At 33.6% G+C, this 27,420-nt stretch overlaps 2 protein-coding genes across 3 annotated transcripts in view; one reads left to right on the forward strand and one right to left on the reverse strand.

Moving 5' to 3' along the window:
- Positions 1 to 27,420, reverse strand: part of LOC149785030 (kinesin-like protein KIF21A) — a 259,702-nt gene that overhangs the window by 55,404 nt on the left and 176,878 nt on the right. The gene's annotated exons all lie outside the window — the stretch shown is intronic.
- Positions 12,148 to 26,373, forward strand: LOC149785031 (uncharacterized). Of its 2 annotated transcripts, XM_089978731.1 has the most exons (4): positions 12,148 to 12,383; positions 14,913 to 14,975; positions 18,799 to 19,843; positions 24,261 to 26,373. In XM_089978731.1, the coding sequence occupies exons 3-4, from the start codon at positions 18,821 to 18,823 to the stop codon at positions 24,471 to 24,473; spliced, it is 1,236 nt and encodes a 411-aa protein (XP_089834857.1). In that variant the 5' UTR covers positions 12,148 to 12,383; positions 14,913 to 14,975; positions 18,799 to 18,820; the 3' UTR covers positions 24,474 to 26,373. The 2 variants fall into 2 exon arrangements, with proteins under 2 accessions (XP_089834857.1, XP_089834858.1); XM_089978732.1 differs by lacking the exon at positions 14,913 to 14,975.

A 27,420-nucleotide genomic window follows, 5' to 3' on the forward strand; every position in this document is an offset into this window, starting at 1 on the left:
GTTTCAAAAGAGTTCATTGATTACAGACTGTAAATAATTTAATCAATATCTCAAACATAATCAAGGCTACTGAACAATCTGATCCTAAAATGATAAAAGCTATTGGGCAAGTGTGATTGTTTAAGAACAAACTGTAACCTTGTGATACTTTGTCCTTGAAGGAATGTATGAATACCATTCAGAGATCAAAACAGCTCGAGGATTTTCACATAAGAAAATAAACTGTATTGATGTGTGTCCAGTCTTAAACATGGTAAGTAATACTTTCTAATTTATTGCTCATTAAATTCTTTCTTTTTTTTTCTTCATAAAATAAAGATATAAATAAAGGCATTTCTTTTGTTTCAAAATTAAAACATGTAGAATGAATTTTATGACTTTGGGAAGGTCACCATTACTTGATAATATCAAGAAATGTATTTAACTCAATGAATATTATTCATAAAACATAATGCATTAGAAATAATAGTCAAAAAACTTAAAAATATTAACCAGTCCATCACAGGTCTGACAATAAATTGTGAAGTACCTGCACAGCATTTCCATTGTTAAAATTCAAGTTAATTTGTTGCCTGATTACATTTCAAGTATAAAATAAGGTGATTGTCAGCTTGTGCCTCAAACTGACTTGATCTATTATTTTTACAACAAAATGTGATTAATATTTTTCCATTAGCAGATGATGAATAGTAAAAGTAATTCTTATTAACCTCCTTAACTCTGCAAGACTTTTTTCTAGAATTACAGTGAAAAAGTAAACAATTTGCACATGAATGTTCTGATTTATAACATATCAAGGAAGCATCCATTAGGATGTAAAATTAGCTTTTAATTAGCAGTGATTAGTTTAAAACACATTATTCAAATCCTCAAAATATGATTAACTTTAGAGGCTGTTAATTTCACATATAACCATAAGTAAATCAAAACTAATTTGTTCATTTTAATTAAAGCAAAACTGAAAACAACCAACTGCTTGGCTATTAATTTACATACCATTTAAGTAAACCCAAGTTTTGGACTGGGTAAAAATGAAAATGATGGATCTATTTTTGCAATTTATATTATATGAACAGATAGGAACAAATTTTTAATATCTAACTGTACATATAAAAGCTATCAGAATTAAACTGGGAAGAAATCATTCACGAAAAATATTTTTTTAAAAAAGAGCTTGATAATGTTTTTAATTTTTTTAAATATACTTTTCCAACTTTTGAACCAATTATGTTAAGAGGGTGTTAATTTAGTGTTAGAAATGAGGAACATGCATTTTACACATTAATTTTCTAAATATTTTATTTCTACAGTTTATTTTATTCAAAAAAATGTTGTCTAACAATTTCACATCTTGTCAGAATTATATTTTGAAAAAATCCAATGATGCAAGGCAGTATGTAAGTTATGCAAGGTGCTTGTTTAACAAGGACTACCATATCTAAAGGTTTTATTAGAGTTACTCGTCTTGAATAACAGTACACCCAGACTTCTCCTTATGCTTACCCAGCAGGATGAAACTGAAATGTAGGTTAAATGCAAATGCAGAAAACAGTTTTTAGAAATAAAAGAGAAAAATAAAGATGGCTCAGCTGGCCAAGTGAATGGTAATTTAGATGGTAACAGGTTAGTGAGAAAGCTTTACAACTGATATATTGTGTTTCTTGTATCATTACCAAGAATTGCTATATACAATTTTTTAAAATTTAAGTATATGTATTGACCATATACAAGTTTATTATGCTTTGTGCCTTTTGTAATACTTGCATGAAGAAACTTTAAACACAGATTGCATAGTGATGATCTGCACATATTACATGCAAATAATGAGCTACTTGGCAGTGTTTATAACAAATGTCACAAGAGTTTTGCATACAATTTTCTCTCTCACTTAGCCAGCTACCATTTATCACTATACCAACTTTACGTCCCTCAGCTGTATCAGAAAAGGAAACAACAAAAGCACTTAAAATCAGTGATAGCTGCCCTGCCGTATATGAAGGTAACAGCACTTAAAATGTTTTTCAACTGACAGTATTCATATGAAAAATACAACTTTCAAGAACAATTTGAGAATGGTGGTTAGTGGTTTTAGATCTTAAAATGCACATCTGGGCACTGCTCTTTATTACCAAATATTGGTGCCACATATTATAACAATTACTAATATCAATCAATTCTTTTGTTTGTACCCACAATGAAAATGGAATTCATAATTTTTCCCACCCATTCATTAGTCTAATAACAGTCATTACATGCATGATGTTTGTACTGTATTAAGATGATGTGCTACCTGTCCAGTGTTCTGAATGTAAAAAAATATATCAAAGTATCCATAATACTGATGTGGTCATCAGAAGAAATCAGTGGAAAGAAGTATAATGGGAACAGAGTAATGTTCAATATTGATAACAATTGTATAATAAATGCTTTAATTATCCAAAATCTGGTAGTACTGTATTTGTGAATTTTGTTATTAAAATTATGTCAGAAATACCACCTATATGAGTGGCAAGAAGTTCATTCAATCGGATTGGAGACCATCTTATTAATTTGCATTGATCTTGCTCATAAGAAAGCAAATCTTCTGGTTTATGCCCTTCCTCAGCCTTCACTCTTAACACATTAACCCCTGCTGGTCTATGCCCTTCCTCAGCCTTCACTCTTAACACATTAACCCCTGCTGGTCTATGCCCTTCCTCAGCCTTCACTCTTAACACATTAACCCCTGCTGGTCTATGTCCTTCCTCAGCCTTCACTCTTAACACATTAACCCCTGCTGGTCTATGCCCTTCCTCAGCCTTCACTCTTATATAATAGTGACCAAGGGTTTTGACCCCTGTAGAACTAGTTTTTACAAAGGCAATTGTGTTCCACATCTTAACGCACACATCGAAACTGTTAATATTCCAAAATGGGATTTATTTGGTTTCTTTATTTACATGATTTTACCTGTATGGATCTGTGTCAAATTTTTTAATAAAGATTTAAAGAATTAGTACTGTTCAAAATTTTATTCAACCATCATTGTGCAAACCATTTTAACAAATATACTTGCAAAAATTGTTAAAATCACGTGACTTACATTACATATATTGTAAAATGAAAAGAATGCTGGTATATCCCTCTTTTCAAGTGTCAATATGAAGACAAATGTTTATCTACTAACACGATTATTAATTCTATTGTTCATGTGATGTCTTCTGAAAACCAACTCCTAGATTTTAAGCTCACTATACTGAGTTATAAAGAATTTCTGAAAGAAAACTGATGGCAAAATTAATCAGAGGTGCACAACTGACCATCACCAATATTACAGCTTATGCCAACAGATAACATGGTGGAAATAAAATCAAATTCTATGCACAAGAAAGAAAACTACTTATTTCTAAAATAAACTGTGCAAAAGTGTAAACTCTTGTAAATATTTCTTGAATGATGATAGGTATAATCATCAACAAAACATGAAAGTTCCATATCTGTCAAGGATGTTGAGTACTTCTTAATTTTTATAGAAGTTGACCACAGATAATCAAAAAATCGTTGGTACAGATCATTTATGATGAATACTTTTACACAATATTACAATAATAAATTTTCCAACTTACAATACTGTTTATAACAAATGATACCAGTCACAGGATATACCAATCCATTTATGTATCCGAGACTCAGACATGTCAACAGCTGTAACATCTTTTGAGATGGAACAAAAGGGTGAGAGGAAGGAGGGAAGAGAAGAAGGAAAACTAGAACATGAATTGACATCATCAAAATACTGTATGGCAGTGGTTACAACTTCAATTATATCTTTTTTTTGTTTTAACAATGTGTACAAAAGTCTCTGATTTTTCAGTACCTCTACAAATAATGTCTCTTGATTAAAGGTTTTATTGTTTTAATGCTAAGGTGGAGATAATAATTTTCAACTGCGACTCGAATTTTTTAAAAAACTTTCCCCCAATTTTTTTTCTATATTACTTTAGCACAGAGAGTAAACTGCAGAAACAATTTACGAGATAAACCCAACGGTCTTGACATCTGACAAGAACTTGTTCCAGGAGATGACAAGTGTTTCATCACATGGCACATCCTTGCCACAGATTGCAGGTATAGAATCTGCCTCAAAGTTGGGTTACATCAAGGATGACGAGGTCCCATGGGTTCAGTCTTTTACTGACAGGCAAGTACAGACAAGTTTTATTTTTCTTTTCCCTTTCAATTCATTTGGCTTTACACACACACAGACACACACACAGATATATATATATATATATATATATATATATATATATATATATATATATATATATATATATATATATATATATATATATATAGTTAATCTGGAGGGGTATAGTTAATAATTGGTTTTGAAACTGAGTTTTTTTTCCTCAAGGTTTTAAAATTAGTTTTGCTGCCCAAGACACAAACCAGTTACAAGATTATCTCCATGGTGCGCATAACATTTATGAAACTTGATAAAGTATGCTTTTACTGTTTCAATATAAAATGAAAATAAAGAGAAAATTAATAAAGAACTAAAAAACAAATATCTGCAAGTGCTAAGAAATTTGCATGCTTTCTCAACTGTTAGGCTAGCATAAGAAAAACTGGGTCTAAAAAAGCATTTTTGTGGGGTCAGGGTAGAACCACTCATCAGTTTTTAACATTTTTATTCCGTTTTTTACAATTAGGTTTTCTTCAGTTTTTTAAAGTTTTTTTTCTGGTTTCTAAAGACAAGATGAAATGTAAGTTTTTTTTCTTCCACTTCTAACCCTGAGTCAAAGAGTGCAAAACAGTCATCTTCCTTATCAGACACTTACAAGACATAGCAAGCTTCTGGTTGTCCCCACCCTCTACTACGAATTCACTGGATTTTATGAATTGTCATTCCTACCACCCATGAATTTAACAACCCAATGAATGATCATTACTCTGTAGGAAAAATAGGACCCCACTGTAAATCACAAGATGAAATTTGATACCAGTGGAACTAAATTGTAACAGTGTGATCAATTGGGACTGCTGCAGCATTTTGTTGTAATCATGTATCTGAAGCAGATAGCTAATGAAAGGCACAGGTCTTACACTGTATCTTTTAGCTGTTATGTTCTTAAAAAAGGGGACGGGGGATTAATTAGGCAATATACAGTAGTCTGTGATTGGGTTTGCACCAAGTCATGGAAATCCCATTCAAGGGGTTACACTATTTGTCTCCCCACAAGGATCTATTATGTCACATTCAGGTGTCTGGTGTGTTGTTTGTGCAGCTTCAGCTCAATTTATTGAACATCATTTTGTCTATCGATTGGCATTAAATTTATAGACATGTTCAAAGAACAAAATATAACAAAATATTCAGAGCTTTTCAAATAACAATAAGTGATTAAAAAAAAAAAATTGAAGGGTTAGTATCGTCTACTAATTTCCTTTATTAATAGACAACATTCATTCTCAATATATCATCTTTCAGTACGTGCGCAGTTCTTGCTATACCTATGGTTCAGTTCATAACACTGTAGTTATGGACCTTAAGTGCAAACTGTGTCAAGATTTATAACATTTCTAGCAAAAACAGTAATAGAGAAACTGTGATGACGTTTTAGAAAAAGCATGAATTATAAACAAGAGTCTCTTGAAGGGACTGATGCTCTGCTTGGTGAAAAGATTTTCCAGGAGTTCAAGGTAAGACCATTTCCTCTCCTGTGACTGTCGAGTGTTGGGGCTATTTCATACTGTTCAGCGATAACAAACTTTTCACATTAGTTGTTGTGATGCACATATTGGATGTCAACTTGGCACTGTGTTTAGGACTAAGTAGACATCATTAGAAGTATTTGGTGAAAACACCATGTTATAATGATCATCAATTCAGGGGGATTAGTGACAAAAAGATTTTTAAGATAGTCATTGTGACAGCCATAATGGATGTATAACTGGCAAAATTTTAAATTATGACCAAGTGGGCATCATAAGAAGGCTTTTGGTGAAACTTCCATGTTGATATAGCCATCCATTTGGGTTGGGAAGAGATAACAATATTTTCAAGATATGACTTTCCATTCAAGAGTAACAATAGCAAGATTCTCAAAACGGCTGCTTTAAAGCCATATTGGACATCAGATTGGCACCATTTTCATTTAATACCAACTACACATCATGTCATTTAATAAAAATCTCATGTTGATATAACCATCAATTCAGGAGGAGTGGTGAAAATAACATTTTCAAGATGACTCATGTGTGATGACCATACCGTATGTCAGATTGGTAACAATTTCATTTATGACCAACTGAACAACTAAGAAGCCCTCTGGTGAGAACTCCATGTTACTATGACTTTATCTATGTAGGAAGAATAGCAGTAACAAAATGGTCACTGTGGTGGCCATACTGGCTCCATTTCCATTTGCATCTGTGACCAGCTAGACAGCATACGAAGTCTTTTACTGAAAACCTCATGGTGATGTGTGCGACTATAGCAAAATGTGGCTATAGAAAAATGTGGCTACAGCAAGAGTGGCTATAGCAAAATGTTCAAGATGACAGCTGTGGTGGCCATATTCGAAGTCACATCAGCATGATTTTAATTTACAACCAGCAAGACATCATAAGAAGTATTTTACTGAAAACCCAGTGCTGATATAACCAGCCAGGAGTAGTGATAACATTTTCAAGATGTCAGATTGGCACCATTTTCATTTGGAACCAACTAGAGATCATACAAAATGTTTTAGTGAAGCCCCTGATTGATAAAACCCTCCACTGAAGAAGGGTAGCAATACCAAGATTTGCAAGATGGCTGCTGTGGTGACCATATTGGATGTCACAAGAGTACCATTTTCATTTAGGAGCAACTAGACCATGCGTTAAGTACTTCAAGAGGAGTAGCAATAACAAACTTATGCTAATGGTTGGAGACAATGAATGACAGGTGATGGGAAGACAATAAATAGACAACAGACCATCTCATAAGTAGGTTCTGGTCAACAACCAGTAGATCTAGAAACTCACTAAACCAATACTCTGTGTGTGTGTGTGATTTGGATTTTTAACATAGCTGTAACAATTTTTCAGTTATAAGATGTCTGCATTGTGGCAGATTAAAGTGATGTCTAGGACTGGGGCATTATGCCGCAGACATGTAACATCATGTCCCACCCAGTCACATTATTCTGACACCAGGTCGACCAGTCCAAACAATAACCTTTTAATGCTGAGTGCCTAGCTAGGCAGCTATCAGTACCATTTTTATAAGCCTTTGTTATGATTAAGCTGGGGATCTAACCCACAACATCCCACATCCATACTGAATTAAATCAAAACTTTATGTAATATGGTCTAAGCAATGACAGTGCTGTACCTAGGATTCCAAGGGCATGGGAAACTTCCAAATTTGGGGGATATACTGTATAGCATTTTAAATGAACACAAGAAATGTTCAGTACATAAAGCAATTATAGTGCAAACAAAATGGGATAATCTTGTTTGCTTTCACAGTTTTGCCAGATTAACTTTGTTGTCTGCAGTGTACTATCATAATTTTCTTGGATACTAATGTCATTGTAATAAATGTATTATTTGTAACTCATTAACATGATTAACATGTCTGAACATCTGGTTAATCTGAAATGAGCTGCACCATGGAATTTTCCATTCCAGATCCTGCTCTCATTTAACTTTAGCATTCATCTACCAGGATTTACTATATTAAAACCCAATATTTTCTCAACCATTTTTCCTTTCAAATTATTCCATCAGTGATTTAATGACAAATTCTGCATTGGCATAAATTTAGTCTATTTTACTAATATTTCAGCCTCAAAATGAGTAATTTTTTTGTTGCAGTAGGTATGGCTTTAACCCCAATTTTTTTTATACTAGAGGCCATCAAAGACTTTACACCACAACACAGGTGGCTACAACAGCACACCACAAAATTTGAATGTTCTGATTGCCAGAGATATTGTTCTGAAATATTAATTTCCATTTTACAGTTTTTATCACCTTTACTGACTTTGGCCATTGCTATCACAAACACCGACATCGGCAAATATCAACTAAAGTTTTTATTTCTTTCCTGATGAGAAAAGCGCACTCAGGGCATTCACAAAGGTCAAGATTTGGTGGGACAATGAACACAAAACTGTGGGAAATCCAAAATCCGAAGGCACAATAGTTATATTACATTGGTTTCAGTTTCCGGAAGGTTGGCAAGACCTTTAGGCCAAGACACTGCATGATTTATGTAGATCCATGGCATTGTACTTGCCAATGTGGTACAAAATATGTACTCTTTTATGGCTCTCTAATGCACTTCAACATGAAAAAAGCTCCTTTTCTCTGACTTAATGGAATAATTGCAGCAAAACAGTTAATTGATTTAAGCTAATGATCTTGGTTAACTGTACAGTCGATGTACTAATAAATCTACTTGGCCATAAAATTTAATGGGCAATTTCACATATAAATTAACTCATTCAATGGCAATAAATGTCAGCAAAGACAATTGTGCAAACTTTTATGACTTGTCAAATCATGCTTGTAAAATGTACTACAGGAATAGACCTAATGACTTTATTAAATTTATTATGTTAGCAAAATGAAATACATTTTGACTTCAAACTGGCTTTTCAATGGCAGGCTGGTGCCTTAATAAATATACATTGAAAAATTCATTACAGCCAATACTGAGAGTAACTGAACAATTACGTGACAAAAGAACAACCAGGCTTAATCACTGGTATATAATTTTCTCTAATTTTTCTCTGATGAAAATAATTAATTTTGTGTTTAAACTAAAGTTTCACATTGTCAGGAGAAAGATAATGATTTGACATTTTTAACCTGAGTGCATTACCATTAATATATAATGAAAACAGTCAAGGTATCTAACAATGTTGATCCAAAGTGAGACAAACAATTCTGATGTAATAATGATCCACACACAGCCCATAGTAAGGCTGGTATCCATTGAAATTTACAATATTAGAATGAGAATTTATGGCAGATCAGAGAACGATGGAGACTGTAAATTTCTGGACTGATTATTTTGGTCAGGGTCCATTCTAGCACCAGACATTTTGGGGTGGGGAGGGTGGGGTGGTAAAAAAAAAAAAGATAGACTATCTGCATATAGAGATGATTAACAGAACTAAACCATGGTAACGCTTGCAAATATTTTGTGATTTTTGCCCACTTGGTTGATTTTTCTGGCATTATGTTAAGAAGAAAGTCTTAATCAATGAATCAAATGTGAAAAAATTGACCATTTTTTAAATTCAAATCTATGTCATTTATATCACCACCCTTCAGTTTGTAATCATAATGGTATTGATATACCATACCGTGCATGAATGAATTATTTTTGGTCTCTTTTTTGCTTTGTGCTGAATTAATGCTTTTGGCATGTCAAGAAAAATGTTTATTTTTTATTAACAGGTCCTTAAGAAATGACCATTTGTTTTTATCCTTTTAATGTTATGAAATAATGATTTTAATACGTGTATATTAATTTTGATTTGAAGGAATGAACTGTTAAAGAAAACTGTATTTGTAAGTTTTTTTTCTCATACAGTTCAAGAACAAGTGACTTTATAAATATTATACATGTACTAAACAAATTTACAATTTGTGATTAAATTATTTCAGAATTTAGAAATTTAAAATAATTTCAGGGGTCTTCAATTTCCATTAGTTATATCAGGGTATCTTAATCTTAACAAGATCATCATCATCAATCCCTTAACCCAAGAAGTTGGGGCACCACAGATGACTTTACAACCAATTCTTTCCATCTTTCCCTATTCTCTATTGCCCTTTGGGACTCTCCACATCTCATGCCTGTCCACTCTTAAATGTTGTCTTCCCACCTCTTTTTCTGTCTGCCTCTTCTTCTGCACCCTTGCAATGTGCCATGCAAAATTGTTTTTGCCAGTCCAGATGATCTTGAGACATGACCATCTTGCACTGGGGCATCATGCCGCAGACATGTAGCATGATGTCCCACCCAGTCACATTATTCTGACACCAGGCTGACCAGTCCTAACACTAACTCTTAATCCTGAGTGCCAAGCGAGGCAGCTGTTAGTACCATTTTTATAAGTCTTTAGTATGACTCGGCCAAGGATCAAATCGATGACCTCCTGCATCCAAGGTGGATGCTCTAACCACTAGGCCATCAGAGCGGAACAAAAAAAATAAAATTTTAATGCATTAAATAATATGCAACTACAATCATCAGCAAAGATGTAAACATACGATCAGTTTTTATTAGCATTTCATGTTTGACCTTTCAATTAAATGCAACAATTTTTATCACGTTACAGAAAATGTTTTTTACTCTCTACCTGCAAGTTTAGGCCTAGTTTAAACTAAAATGGCTATTTTGCCAATAATCTGAAAAAGATGTTATTTCTTCTTGAAATAAGAAATATTACTTACAATGTTTCATTAGCTATTTGGATGAAATAAATAAAATTTTAAAATTAACTTTACATTTTCATAGGGAAGTTTTTTATGTCGGATTAAAATTGGCAAGGAAACTAGACTACTCTTTATCATTATGTTTAAAATATCTCTATCCAGATTGGTACTTTATCAAACAAATGAACAGATTAAAATCAGATCTTTAGAATGCCGCACTGAGATCGGATGGATACTGATAAGATGCCATATTCTGCTGACCTTGTGTTTCCCCAATCAAATCACAGCTTTCAAATTTCTGACATTGACACAGGTCATTCGGAACATATCATTACTAATGATAATCTCCCTAACATGAAATGCAATGCTTTATCTGATAGGCTGCTAAAAAATAACTGTCTGGGAATTCCAAATGTCACAAAAACAAAGCTTCTATTGGTGTCTGTATGATCTCCATGTAGGACAGTGGAGATCCGATTTTAATCAGATTTTCAAAATGAATTATTACTCAATAAAATCAATATGTGTTTGTGTGATTTGGATTTTTAATGTAGTTTTTAAAAATTTTCAGTCATACATGTATCACTATGATGCCTGCATTGTGGCAGTTTATAGTGATGTCTAGCACAGTGGCATCGTGCTGCAGACATGTGGCATCATGTACCACCCAGTCACATTATCTTGACACCAGGCCAACCATTCCTAATACTAACCAACTTAATGCTGAGCACCAAGTGAGCTTGTACCATTTTTATGAGTCTTAGGTATGACTCGGCCAGGTTTAAAAACCCTGTGATCCTTTGCATCCGAGGTAGATGCTTGAACCACTTAAGCCACCGTAACAGTAATAAAATCATATTAAAATGTCACCATCACTGAACACATAACATACATTTATGAGCTAAGCATGCCACTGCTTCACTGTTAACAGATATTCTGAAATAGAGACACTTTTCTGATACATAAAACAAACACCTCTAAAATAAAACTCAACATTTTGGAAACATTACTCAAAACTGACAAACGCAGCCTTTTAATTGGCTGGAATATTTCCAAGTAAGAATTAGAGTTGAGTCAAGTTGCATGAGAGCATGGTATAATGTATAACTCAACTTTCAGCAAAATGATTTTCACAAAATATGTTTAATCAAGTTCTGAAAACGGCAAGTCTTCAAAATGTCTGATAATTATGTTTTAAACGTATTCTAGAGTAATATTCAACCATAGTTATGACTGTCTCCCCTGATTTACACAAATCTGTATCATTCAGACATATGCATGATGACTTTCTGTGATGACAACAAAGATTTATTTGCCAAGTTTAATGAATTTAAAGATTTAATCTTCACAATTTAAGGCATATATTTAACTTGAGAGATTACTTTGCAATGCCTGATCTCTACTTATATCTCATCCTAACTACTGGATTTAAGATATCATTATTTAACAATACATTCTTTTGAAATCAGTTTTATACAACCCTCAATTTTTCTTTAAAAATCCATTACGGCTTGGCGACAGTTTGATGTACTAGTACCATTACTACCTGTATAAATTGAACACCTGTTAGGTAGGCAATCCTTTTTGTTTACTGACATTAGTACTTTTTCCTGTCAAAAATAATGACATGACCTTAAAGTTCATCAAAATATATCACTCCCATTCAGTGTATCACAATTAAACTCCCAAGCTGTAAGTGGCATTTATGTGTACTAACTATCCCCATTCAAACCCTGACCATGGCAAAACTGTGGTACCAGTCATTCTGGCATATACACGAATCATAAACATTATTCTAATTAGATGTATATGAACTAATCTATCCGAAAGTTACAAGCAAACAAGCTGGTACCTGAACAGTCTTAAAAAGTACTTTGTTCCTTATTGATCAAATGACTTCTGAAGTGAACTGGAATTGGAGAACAACCTGGCTTATCCTATATATTCAGGAAGAAAAGGTTTGTGTCGTGTGTCCAACAGTAGCTTCTCAAGTTTACTAATTATAATATTAATTAAATGACTGATGAAAAGATTGCCTTTTGACATTCAGATTCACAGTTCCAACATTTCAATGCAACTCCTTCAATGACTAAATGGTGATTGGAAAATGTATGTAGTTACCATATTCTTTACACAAAGTAGACTGTCAATTATTTTATTTTAAATTTGGATTTATTTTTTCCTTCCATCCTTGACTGACACATTTATTCCAAGTCTGTACATCTTGTACTACAAATAGGTAAGTTATATACTGTAACACACAAATAATTTTGATGTGCTTGTGAAAAATGGCTTTAAATGAACACATAAAAGCAGCCTGCATTTAAAAACATCGCGCTTTGACTACTGATTCAATTTTGCTGTTGCTTCATTATATTTTATAAATATTATTTTCAAGCAGTTAAAATTTCTAGAAAAAAACGGTAATTTTGGGTGTACTTAAATTCATGTATTTACCCATCAAAATTTCAAGATTTACAGAAATTTAATATGATAGATCAACCTCTACAAAACCCCAAAATAAATACAAAGGAACAGAACGATGCGGACAACTAATGGGGGTCACCTGAATGGCTAAAACAGTACTGTCAGTATGAGCACCAAAACCTGTCAATATTACTCCCTTACACCAAGTGTGCATCGGAGTGCTCTATATAAAAAATGAGCTGATGAAGCCAACACCACCAAGTAGTTATTGGAAACATATCTCTATGATCTTTCACTTAAACCATTGTCCATAAAGTTGTACTAAACACATGTTCTGACAATCAGGTTATGAAGATGATGTAATCGTTCCATATATGAACCTAAAACATGACCATAGTAGGTGAAGCAGCTCATGGTAAATATCAGAGGTTGGTACTGTTTATCCTTAACTTTGAGAAAACTGGACCTGTGTAAGTTTGCAACTTTGGGATTATTTACTAGTATGTGGTATGTCTTTGGGTGTACTATCAGATTTGATTGACATGGTTTATTGTGACTTTGTAATAAAAAATCAGTAGAGTGTATAATTTTTGACTTTTTTTACAATATGTGTGTGTGTGTGTCTCACTCTCTCTCTTATATATATATATATATATATATATATATATATATATATATATATATATATATATATATATATATATACACACACACACACACACACATATAAGAGAGAGAGAGAGAGAGAGAGATTAATTTTGCATTATTACTCCAAGGAATAGTTTTGGTATAAGATAGGCAACCCCATTTGCTAAATAAGTGAGTCAAACTAATCATATATATTGCTTGTTTTATGGTAGAAAATAGTGATTAATGCCCAAACATTTGGAATCATATATTTTGTTAAATTTTCTTTAAAACAAAATCAAATTCTCAATACAGTGTACATAAAAATATAACATGAAATATAAATCAATGAAATGTTGGTAATATCTACTGGTGACACAATTTATGAAATATTATCATTTATAACTTTGCTTGAATTTTTTCAAAAATACAGTTTCAGTGTAATCATCATAAATTAGATATGCCCCCTTGTATTTGAATGCAAAAAATGTCGACTGACCATCAAACTTGTGCCCATGAATATTTCCTTGAGAGCTTAACTAAGTACTGTGTTTTGATCTGCAACTTGCAAAAGTGTTTGTTGCATTGTTACAATGAACTAAAAAGTATATCTGATATGTATTACCTTGTTTATTACACCTTTTGTATGAAATTAAAGCGGAAAAGTTAAAAGACATATAAATCCTTCCTGCACAAGAGCTAGCAGTCAATGTCATGTGTCAAGTCAATTCATTTGAACTGATCAATTGAACACTGTTTTCCAAATAAATATTAAAAGGAACATTAAAGCAGGTAACGAAAATCTGTGATCAAAGATAACAAAGGAAATCAACCAAAATGTGTACTTGGTGTGTGAAAGCTAAGTTTCATTAATAGGGTTCATTATGGTGAAAAGAGATCCAAATTTTGTAGCAACTTAAAATTCTTGCATCAACTCTCCGAGGTTTGCTCAAGGATGATCAGAAATTTCATGAATACTGTACTTGCAATGAAATCATAGCTTCAGTATTTTACTAACAAAATAAAAACAAGAAAACAGCATGTTTAACACAGTTATTTCTTGAAGTAAATGTCTTTTTGAGAAAATATATTTTAGTTCAGTTCTGAATCAAGAAGAACACTAAAATGTATCCAGTCACATGCAAAAAGTAGTAAAGTAATAAATGTTTTTGCTGTTACACAGGTTGTGTGAAATGAACCTACTGGAATAATCTTGTTAAAGATTTTTTTAAAAGATTAATTACCTTAAAACTAGAGGCAATTCATACAAATAATCAAACAACTTGATTTGGAAAAAGCTATTTATTAACAATAATTCCTAATGCAACTATAAAATCAGTCTTCATGTAATTATAAAAACAGTCTTCAATAATTTATCCCCACCCCACTCTAGTTTCTCATTACCAATGCCCATTCCATTCTTCATTTTTCAGAAGTACCTCGGTAACCCAAGCTTATACTATCTTTTTGGACTCCACTGTGCTATTCAGGGAGAGGTGAACATGTTTGTATTTATCTATGCTTACATATCGTTAAATTATTCATTTATCTAGTGTTTAAATTTTTCAGTGTGAAAAGGGTGGTGGTTCAGTTAACTCACAAGTCCCAACTTTCTCTCTATGGCACCTGAAAGCGCGCGTGCGTGTGTGTGTGTGTGCATTTGACTAGACCCCCCCCCCTTCCCCTCTGATTTTGCCAGTGGTATTGTTGAAGGCTGGGATCAATATCAGTGAGGGAAAAATGTATGTGTTTATGCTTTGTACACCTGTGGTTGTATCCAGTGAAATTGCTCTTTACTAAGTAATAACGTCTGTACTGGATCACACTAATATGAATGTGTTTTCTAACGATCTTAATCAGAAAAATAAAAGGATTGAACCTAATGTCCTAGCAGTGGAAAATAAAAGAAAAACAAGATGATCTCATTTGCTTTATAGTGTTGCCACCCTAATTTTACCATCTGCAATAACTTTCATCATTCCTTGGACAGGAACATTACTGTAATGAATGTTTTGTTAACTACTCAAGTGATTCATCAAAAACATGACAGGTCTGAATACCTGGTTCACCTGAAAATAGCTGCACAATGGAATTTTGCATTCCAGATACTGTTGTTTTTTAACCTTAGTGTTCACTCAGTATCTACCAGCATTTATAATAACAATTTCCATTTTCTAGGACTAATATTTTTGGAGCTAATAATTACATAAAAAATGATAAACTATGTGGTCTGACATTTATTCACCCCAGAATTTATTTCCTTTTGTTATGATTTCAACCCTGAAAACACACCACACTGGTGGCCATCACTAACTCTACACTGCAGTTCAGCAGATTACTACAAACCTTGAATGCTTCGATTGCCAAATATGAAGTTTTAAAATAAAAATTATTTGTTATTTTCAAGCTTTTATGGCCTCTGGTGACTTTAGCCATAGATAACACCAAGAAAGACATGGAGAGATGTGCATAGAAGGAAAATAGGAGGCAGATTTTATGATTTTTTTTTGTTTTAACTCTCTCTGGCTCAACTAATGCTTTGTACTGTCAGTTCTTTATTTTTCTTAACAAGCCACAAACATTTTAATGCCATCTTTACCATTAGCATCAACTGAGTTAACTTTTGGGACCTGGACGTAGTGTGTGAAATCATACCATCTTTTCAAATGATGACCAGGGATACCATTAGCATCAATAGACTTAACTTTTGGGTCCTGCATGTAGTGTGTGACATCATGGCATCTTTTCAAATAATGGCTGTGGATACCTTCTAGTCTAAAGAGACTAACCATTCAGTATCTGGTAATATATCATCCAGAACAGAATAAAGAAACACTGATTAAAGGAAGCAAAACAGTTATGGTGAAATCTTGTTCTAACGCCCACTTAAATGCACAGACATGCTTGGCTATCATAACGAAAATCACTTTCCTAAAGGCAAATAATGTATCAAAGATGACAATGGACGACATTCACTTCTCAACTTCAATTATTCAATCCATGAAAAGTAAATACTGTTAAATTACAGCCTAGAGCATACGCTTGTACATCACTTAGACAATCAATGATTTTCCACACAAACAAGTTTTCCAGCAAAGGCTTGCAAGGTTAGGTATACCATACTATCTAAATATAATACATACCCAAGTACTGGCAGCACCGACCCTGATAATGGACTGGTAGCTTAGGATCTACATTCTAAATCGCAAGTTGAATGATAAATACTGACCCCAATCTGCTGCTGCAAAATGAGTCATAATACTAGGGTCTACACTGTAAATCACAAGTAGAATGAACATCATGGACCCAGATCTGCCACTATAGCCAGCAAGATCAAGGTTTACACTGTCAATTACAAGTAGAATGAGCAGCATAATTTAGATCTGCCAATGATAAGGAGCCTGCTGAACAGGGTCTACACTGTAAATCATAAGTAGAATAAACACGGACCATGATCTGATGGCCCATAATGTTATGTCAGATATGGGTTGATGCTGTTTGTAGCTGGATATGCAATTTACATGAATCAGTATGATACACTATTTGTCAAGATTCATCTAATGAGTGAAGTGACCCCAACACATAGCCTAAGTGCTTAATCTATACCATAATTAGTTGTTTTTGCGAGAGGTCATGGGTTCAAACCCCCGCCAAGTCATACCAAAGACTTTCAAAAATGGTACTAACAGCTGCCTTGCTTGGAGCTCAGCATTAAGAGGTTAGTGTTAGGACTGGTCAGCCTGGTGTCAGAATAATGTGACTGGGTGGGACATCATGATACATGTCTGCGGCAGGATGCCCCAGTGCTAGACATCACTTTAAACTGCCACACTGCAGACACTGTAGCGATATGACTGGAAAATTGTTAAAGCTACATTAAAAATCTAAATCACACACATATACTCAGCAGAAGAAAGAGTATACATGGTGACCAGTACAACTGGCAGAGGAAAACCCTGGTAAGAACTACCGACCCACATGAAGCAACTGACAAGCTTTCTCTCATACCCACCTTGGCCGAGCCTGAAAATTGAACTGATGTGGACAGCGGTGATTGATAAAAGCGAATGCTTTAGACCACTCAGCCACACAGGGCCCCCCCCAGTAACGAGCTTTATATTGCACAGTGGCACTTCCGTGTTTTCATAGCTATATTATTTGTATTTGTTTCAAATCAAAGTGGTCAAAATACAGTTGTACCACAATATAATATGGTTCTTCATATAACACAAGGATATTCATTGATTCCATGTAGTTTTGATGCTGAACATCTGTCCCTCTAAGACAACCTCACTTATAAGATGGTACAATTTTATGGCTGCCCTTAATTGTTATAATAAGGGAACTGTATACTGAGTTTGTAAACCAGCCAGAAAGAAATGAGATGATAACGCTCCACCAAATTTGTACTATATTTGCAAGCATATAATGTGTACCCCACCTGTTGCAATATTATGTACTAGCAGATCAGGATCCTTGCAGTTCTTTATACTTATGATTTCATATGCTGTGAACTGCTGACTTGTGTATAACACCATATCTTAGTCCACTGGTTACCTGGCACATATTGGAAATTTATAGGGCAATTAAAATGTTCTGTCAACTGCCCAGGATCTGATACAAAGTATGCAAGAAAAATCCACATTTTTGTGTTATTTCAGTAAAATCTAACATTTAGCCCCTTGAGGAGTTTTTCCATCCCTCAAGGTCCAAATTGTTTGCAGTTGGCTGTACACTAGATATGATTACATATGGTAATTTATTCTGACATGTCCTGATATATATTGACCATGGAAACTGTCAGTGGCAGAACATTATAATCTAAAGATTCAACTTGTTAGTGAGAATTCCACACACCCACCAGCAACTCTCTGGTAAAACTGCATTCTGACGTAAGTACATGGTAGACTAAAAGCATTCAATAGTTAGGCTGACAAAAATTACCAATTTATGAGGCTACTTATGGCCAATCCAATATCTTATTAATGCTGGGTGTTTCTATAGATGATGTGCTTTTACTCAGCATGCAAAACCCTCCAGTGCAAATCTATGTGTTGTTAAACTGGTATTAAAAGCAAATGAACCTAAATGTGGTTCACAGTATTAAAAGATAAAAGTTGTTATACTACAGCTATTGCAGGTAGAGATTTGTGTACTTCGGGTGCATGAAATTTTAATTAAGTCCAACTGGGTACAGGTTTTATTATAGCTACCTTGCTATTTCTTTTGAATATTTATCAATATAAAGAGTACTTATCAGGAAAGTATTTATGTTTGACTAGTTTTTGAAGGAGAGTAATTTTTATCTGTCTTTAACAGGGCAGCAGTTGTCAAGAACACAATGTATGAGACTTATTTAAAGAAGACGACAAATCAGCTACGTGAAGACCTGAAGCAAACAATGAAGGTGTATAATACAGAGAAGGAAAACTTGATGAAACAGTTGTCCAATTTGAGGCATAAAACAGAGATACAACCCAGCTCATTAGGTTTTGTCAACAAAGATAATCCACCATCGGACTTCATGAGCAGTGAAGAATCTTCAAACCAAAAATCGAGATACTTTCATGCCCCTGATATCTTTGCTAAGAAGAAACAGAGATGGGATAATGGCAAAAACAGTGACTACAAAGCTGGACAAGACAAAAAGAAAAAAGAACGAGAGGAATTTAAATTACCCGTAATCTACTCAGCATCAAAGCGGTCTGAGTGGGAATCTGGAAAGTATATGACAAAAAGGATGGCACTCCTTGGATCAATGGAACCACTTTCTGGGACTGATCCTATAGCTAAAGTCTTGCTTAACGAGGGATTAAAAATTCCAAAAGTAAATGACCCACAAAGATGTGACTCTGTGATTGATACTTCCCAATCAAAGTCATCAAAAAAGAAGGTGACATTTGCCGATGAGAACCAAGGAAAACTATCTCATGTAACAGAAATTGAGCACAATAGAACAGAATACCTTCAACCATACCGCCAGCCATATTTCTTGCCAGGAATAGTGGGACACAAAAACCAATTTTCTCATATAGCCAAGAAGAAGAAGAAGGGAAACAAAACCAAACTACCACCTTTAGTGTCAGAATCAAAAAAGGAGATACTACTAAAGAACCCAGCAAAAGCCTCAGCGCAAGTGAACGAATGGAAAGCTCTGTATGTCAATATAATTGACCATGAGGAGCGCACACAAGCTCTGTCAGATATTCTGTATGCAGTGAGATTAAAGATGATGGAAAATGAACAGACTCTGAGAGTCAGACAGTCTGAAACATCCCCAAGGTATGAACACACATTGTGTGATTTCCTGCTTAATGGTCAGCAAGCCATCAACAAAGTAGCAAACCAAAATGAACATGGAAAGGTAAAGTATACATTCTGTACTTATAAAGTCGATTATTTCAACTAAAAAACTTGCTATAATCACACAACAAAAATCTTTGTTTTCTTCTGAAAATAGCATTCTGATTAAAATATGAAACTGAAAAACAAAATGACTGTAAAAATAAAAATAATTCACAAAATTTTATTTGCTAACCAGTATATTACAAAAATTGTGCGCACAAATAATTTTCAAATATTTGGGGGACAAAAATGTAATGGTATCAAAATATTTGGAGTTGTTTGCTTTCAAAAGGACAAAAAGTCATCAAAAATTGGTGTCCATTAGTTATCATGTATACTCACAAATATAACTAGAAACTGCACAGACCCAGATCTGCTGTTGCATAATGCATTGAAAGATCTGTGTCAATGCAGTTTGCTAGGATAAATCAGTGTAACCAACAACAAAGACCATGATCCACCAGAGCATTATACAATGACAAACCAGAATCTTATGTTGTTTGCAGCTGGTCATATCTGTGTAAACTTCTCAGTATAATCTCTGTCTCTGACCAATAAACTTTCAGACAAAGTCTTAACAATTTTGACAATCAACTTAAATAGACAAACCAAAGAAGACATGGTCTCCTCACATATCGACAGGGTCTCCTAACATATCGACAGGGTCTCCTCACATATCGACAGGGTCTCCTCACATATCGACAGGGTCTCCTAACATATCAAATGGAACACAAAACAATGATGAACCAAATTTTCTTCTTAAGCAGGTGATACAATGATGACAAAACTCCTAGCATATATAAATTTTAGACCTATAATATTATCCTAAATCAATACAGATGCTGAAGAAAGATTCACTTTCAAGAATTTTAATACAAAACATCAACATCATTTGCCATGGTGCAACCAGCTTTCTGCTTAAGCAGGTGAGACAGGCATAAGATGAACTCCTAGGATATCAGCATATATATTCTAGACATTGTAATTATATCAAACCAATGTTTCAATTGAATGTAGCAACATAAATGGAAAATATGAAACCTTCAAAAACTTATATGCAAAACTCGAACAGTTAACGATGCTGCTGCTGTCAGAGGAAAAGTGACTTCTCTATGTCACCTTGCTTACAACGGTGAGATAAAAATAATATTTTACCTTTAATTATCTGTACACACCCAACAATAACAAATGTATAAAACCTTATAGCTAATATAATCATTACCTTGCACTTAACAATGTGCATTAAGTAATTAATGGACTACTTAACAATACAGACCAGTGTAATTAACTGATTAATTAATAATATGTACCAGCATAATTACCTTGTTACTTAACAATGTTTACTGCTTTAATTAACTAATCTTTGCAAACCTAAAATTCTGACAAATGTGGTTGTAACACTATATCAACTAATACATTACACCACTTAAGTGCTACTACAATACAATATTCATAACCTAAAATTTTGCTGTAACACTATATTAACCAATTTATTACAACCCCTTAAATTTTCCTATAAAACTACATGGCCTTTCATGTTGGAGGGTGAGCTGCCATAGTAGGCAGAGGGTTTGGGGGATCTCATCAAATGAGGAAAATTTTTTTTTTTAAAATTAGATGGGTGTAAATTAAAAGTAGTCATGTCAATCACCCAGCTCCTGGCTGATATGGAAAGCCCTGAACTAGATCAACTAATATAACATAATACTTAAAATGGTAAAATTTAATAAATTGTCATTATAATATACTATAATTTTGCCAGCACAAAAATCCCAAAAACCTGAATTTACTAGTAAGTTAAAATCATGAAATGATATAACAATAAGGTATATTTAAATACCTATCTGGAAATGAATAGGTGTTTAAGGGTATTTCAACCACAAAAATGCATATATAAGACTGTAACATCAACAGAAAATGAATAAAATTCAAACTGCATGATTCAAGACTGAATTTTGGGGCCTAAAGTGCTCACTGTTATGGATCACTGCCATCTCACCCCCTGTCTGCGTGGGTTCAATTCTCGGGCTTGGCCAATGTGGGTATGTGAGAAAGCTTGACAGTAGGTTCTCATGGGTCAGTGGTTCTTTCCGAGGTTTTCCCGGGTTCTTCCTCCACCATTTTTACTGGTTGCCATATACAGCCTATCTTGTGCTGAAAAATGGTGTTAAACCCTATAACAACAACAACAAAATCAAGACTGAATTTCTCTCCAACTGCACATGGATTCCTTAATGATTATAAATACAATGAAAATATGTGACTGCTGCAATATACTATGAAATATGTGTGATTTAATGGGACATGTACAGACTCTTTTTTAAATTAAACGCTCAACTAGGCAGGACAATACTTCATTCAAAGTAATAAAATAGGACTGTAAAAGAAAAGATTTTATGGCACTTCAAACCAGTTAATACTTGAAAAATTCAATCGAGTACAATATATTTCTTCAATTGCTAGAATGAGCCTATACCTTCACCTGAGAAAGTACAAAGCTAACATCTATCAATCCATAGAATTGACTTCCGACCATAATTATGTCTGCGCCTGTGATTTTCTTGCATAAAAAATCAATATACATGTATGCGCCAACCTATGATGAAGTCTTGGGATCATTTCATCTAAATTTCGTGCAGAGACAAATTCACATCTTTTACGGGGTACAGTAAATAACCATTTTCTGTATGGATACCAATTTCTTGGATTTGTAGTTTTAAAAATCTGAGTTATAATATCCAATGTAAAATATATTTGATTCTGCTATAATGAATTAAAATACAACTTGATTTGGTTTGTAAAACACACATGAACAAAAGTGTACCAAAAGTTCAAAGTTTAGAAAAACTGCTATAATGGCATAAAAATTAAAGCTAGTCATAAAAATATATACAGGGCCAAATTTCATTTCTCTATCTAACGTGTTTTGTAAATTTTAAAGTCAAATCAGAAAAAGATCAAAAATGTATATATAAAAATTACCAATTGCTAAAACAATGAAAAATGTAATTAGGTCATTTACATATGCATATGAACAAGCATAGGAAATTTCATACATCTTGTGTGTGTTTTGTTTATTCTTGCTAACAATGATTTTATTCAAATAAATCCAAGTGCAACAAGTTCAAACTGTTTCAATGATGAGGAACCCCTCGAAGGGAATGAATCTCTATTGGCGAAAAGAATTTCCAGGAACTCAAGACAGGACAATTTCTTCCTTTTAACAGTCTCAAAATTCTTCAGCAGTAACAAGGTTTTCAAATTGGCTGCATGGTGGACATATTGTATGTAAGAAGTCTTACAGTGTAAACCTCAGGTTGACAAGACTTTCTGTTTTGGAAGAGTAACAATAACAAGATTTTAAAGATAGCTGCCATGGTGACAAACTGGATATCAGATTGGCACCAATTCCATCCAAGACCAACTAGACATCATAAAAAGCCTTTTGTTAAAAACACAATATTGATATGACCAGCCACTTTGGACAAGTAGCAATAATAAGATTTTCAAGATGGGTCCATTCAGTTTGTTAAGAGTAATCAGTAGAAGAAACAACAAAGATTCTGATCTGCTGGTGCATTATGTGACAACAGATCTGAGTCTATACAATTTGTTAGGGATAATAAGTAAAACAAGAAAATAGATCCTGATCTGCTGGTGCATTATGTGACAACAGATCAGGGTCCATGTTGTTTGCAGCTGGACTTGACTTAAAGCAAGTATATGCTGTAGGAAATAATTTATTTTTAAACACACCTTAACATGACCCGGTTCCTTTCAATATACAAACAAATTATGACAAATACACAGGAAACAAATTATATTCACATATCTTCTAAATATAAATAGTTCTTTACCAGGCATATTACAACCAGAATATAATTATATCTACTGTCTGGATCAATTTTCCTTCACCCAACTAACCCCAAACTTGTCTAAATGATGATCTAATCAACTCTGAAATACGACCCTATTTATTGACAAAAGGTATGGACGAGTAAACGCAATTTTAAAATGTGATTAATCAATCTAACCATCCTATGTCACAAGCATTCAGATCAATTCAGGGACATCTAAATCAACTTTAAATCTCAACCTTTCTTAGCCAACTGAAAATATTGGTCAAAGTGTTTGAAATTTTTTAGAGCTACTCAAGACAAAAATCTGCCTAGTAAGCATCATTGTTTATATGTTTCCTAACAGATTAGATATTACATAAAAAAACAGATGTATTATTCTGCACATGCCATTTATTTAGCTGCAATGTCTACTGTGAACAAATAAACTGTTTAAACATTGACTATTAAAGACATCAATTAACAATAAAGCCACATCCAACTGTTACTTAAAATTAAAATGCCATTATTATGAGATGAAATTTGAAAGGCTTTAAAACAGATTTAATGAAGAACAAAAATATTTAATCTATTTTTCAGAAACGCAAAGAAGTTATCCCATTAAATACAGCTACACGACTGGGACGTCGCTCTAATGCCACACAGCTTCAGAACTACCTACAAAAACTTTCTCACGCACGGCGGATGATTGAACACATGGAGGCCGAAGAATACCGCCTGGCCCACTATCGGGGACACAAAGCATTACAGCAAATATCAACCCAGCAAGAGCTCTCAACTGAAGCAGTGTAGACATTGGGCTGCACACAATATTTTGAGTACAATATGAATTTGTATCTTAATGTACTTCAAAATATGTACTGAGTGTATTAGACCATGAGATTACTTGTTTAATTTACAGAATGATGAAATTTTACTGGGCAAAGGTCCTACAAATGTGGGCAAATCAACACAATAATTTCTGATGTGTAGGCGCATGGTCTCTTAACGATAGTTGTGTGGCACAGCAACTGATGCTACTCTTCTGGTACAATAAAGGCTGAGCTATTGTATATACTTTCTTACAAGTTAGATTCAACTACACAGACCCAAAGAGACCATCACAAAATGTCCCAGATATGGATCTACGCAGTTTGTTAGGAATAGCAGATCAGGATCTGTGCTGTTTGTAGCTGGACTCAACTTACATGTGCTAGTACCACAAAAACTTTTATGGTGTCCTTAACTGCAAAGAACACACTTCCTTTTCCCCTTTTTTGTGATATAAAACCTTTGCCTGAGTCTTAATTTTAAGTAAATCTATCACTACAATGGAATGGGAAGTAACTCTTCCAATATCTCCTCTTGTTACTTTAATGCATGACCCACATCCAGGAAATTGTCATCCCTTATATTTAGAATGGCCATTTTTGGACCAAATAATGTGGAAAGTGAGTATGCCATATATACCAATGTGCAAAATGGTATAAAATAAAAATAAAAATGAAATCTAATCAAACAGATTAAAATCTTCACCTTGCCACTGAGCTGAATATTAGGCTTACAATAGTCAGATTAAAACCAATCTCTTTGAGATAAGAAAGATCTGACAGGCTTAGAAAAACTTTCACGTTCTGGTGACCTCTGGAATTCTCTGTCCACTTCTCAGTAGTAGCACAGATAAAATATTATATTTCACATTAGAGTTATCATTAGCAATGATATGTTCTAAATGTTTTTCATTTTCAGCAGTATGAAAAAAAGTCATTTAATTGGTGACTCAAAAAGTCACAAAACATAACCTCATACTAATGTATGTCAGATCTACTTCTTGACAGGTAGATCCTGATCGTCTGCCAAACATGGTGAGACAAATGTGGCACAGTAAACATTTACACCTCGCTGGGTGATTAGACTGAACAGCTGGCCATTTAAATTTCTGTTAAACAATGATTAACATGCTGGGTCTATTATCCATTCAGTACGTAGCGCTATAGCCTGTACTATACAACACAGAGTGCTCGATTGTTTTAGCACACAGATAATGTGCAAACCCAATATAATGTGGAGGCAAAAAGTGTGGATCCCAAAAACTGGTTCATATCTACCTAACATTAATCACAAGAAAATTTGCTAAATAAAAGTTTGACATATCACTAATTTCATTGTTGAAAAATATGCACAAATTTAATATGAATTTTTTTTCTTCTGTTAACAAAGTTGTTTTCTCAATGAAAAAACTGATCATTACAGCATGAATTTGGATATAACACTACCAAAGTGTGGCTCCCGAAATTTCTAGTATTGTTTTTGTACACAAATTTTTTGTTTTTTCTTCAAAAGCACAAAAACTAAAGTGTAAATGGTTCATTATCTTTTTGGGGAAGAGATTCCGTACAAACTAAATATAAGATGCCTGGTGTGATTCCTGAAATTTTAAAATAATTTCACCAATTTCTTCATGTTTTATGCCAAAACAAACAAGAGTTTGATTTAGTAACTTGGCAAGATGCATTGTATTCTGAAGAAAAAAAGTGTCTTATGACTGCATCTTACTTTGTATAAACATTTCTACTTGTGAATGTTCATTTCAAATGTGTCAGTAGTCAATTCAATTGCTGCATTCTTATCTAAGTTTATTCTTGAAATATGTCAGCTCATAAGCGTTAATCTTATTAGTAGTAATCGATGAGCAATAAAGCCATTACATCTTCCTGTGTTTGTCTTCAATGCATTTTGTGTCCAATCATTGTTAAAACAATAGCCAACATATGTTTGCTCATTAAACTGCATACATAACTAAGCACCGAACAATGTAGTGGTAGATAAAAGATTCTCATCTGAATTTATAAATCAATTAATATAAGTAATTGCTAGTCATCAAGTCAATCTAAATGCTGTTCAAAATTATCAGACAAAGATTCATAAAACATAAGAAAAACTGAAAGTCGCTAACATGTGCATGTGGCCTGGTGGCATTCAGCACTCAATCAGTTGACCAGTAAATGTCATCCATTCCCTACAAAAATAAACTCATTGTTGATAATTATTCTTGCTGTAGCTGTTCAAACCAGCAGATGTCAAAGTGTTAATTAATTATTTTCAATGGAATTATTATGGATTCACTCTCACACATGCTATGAGACTGGCTTGTGAGTGCATGGTGGAACTATACATCAGACAACAATTCTGTCTTTTCAACAACAACAAAGAATATGTGGTGTTGATACTGGAACTATTCATCCTTTACATTAGACAACAGTTCTGTCTTTTAAAAAAAAGGGAAATACTTATTTTTAAAGATATAGTTATGCTAATTATTGAGCAATGTATTCTCCATTCGGTGAAGTCAATTAAGCTACTCAGACTTTGCATGGTGGCATATGTGGTGTTTGAAAGCTGTATTACTGAATCATCTTTTGTAAATTCAAATAAGAGTTACATGTGTACATACATTTTCTTTTTAACCAAAGAATAATTAAACCTGAAAGTAAATTCTCATACAATTATGTTAATGGAACACTTTGCATAATAGGATTGGTCACTTTTGTGTAATTTAAGCACACCTGTGTAAAAATTCAAAGAACAAGGAACAATGAAGACAAAGAACATAACAAGTTTCATACTTGTATGATCCTAACGTTGTGGGTATAATTCTTATCTCTTGTTCCAAAATAAAATAACTAAGAGGTATATACTAGTTTTAACTTATCTGAGGTACTGAATCTGGCAATTAACTGATGTGAAAATCAAATTACAT

Source organism: Sinohyriopsis cumingii, chromosome 13, assembly GCF_028554795.1.
Source record: "Sinohyriopsis cumingii isolate HCF-2022 chromosome 13, ASM2855479v2, whole genome shotgun sequence".
In the NCBI taxonomy this organism is placed as follows: Eukaryota; Metazoa; Mollusca; class Bivalvia; order Unionida; family Unionidae; genus Sinohyriopsis; species Sinohyriopsis cumingii.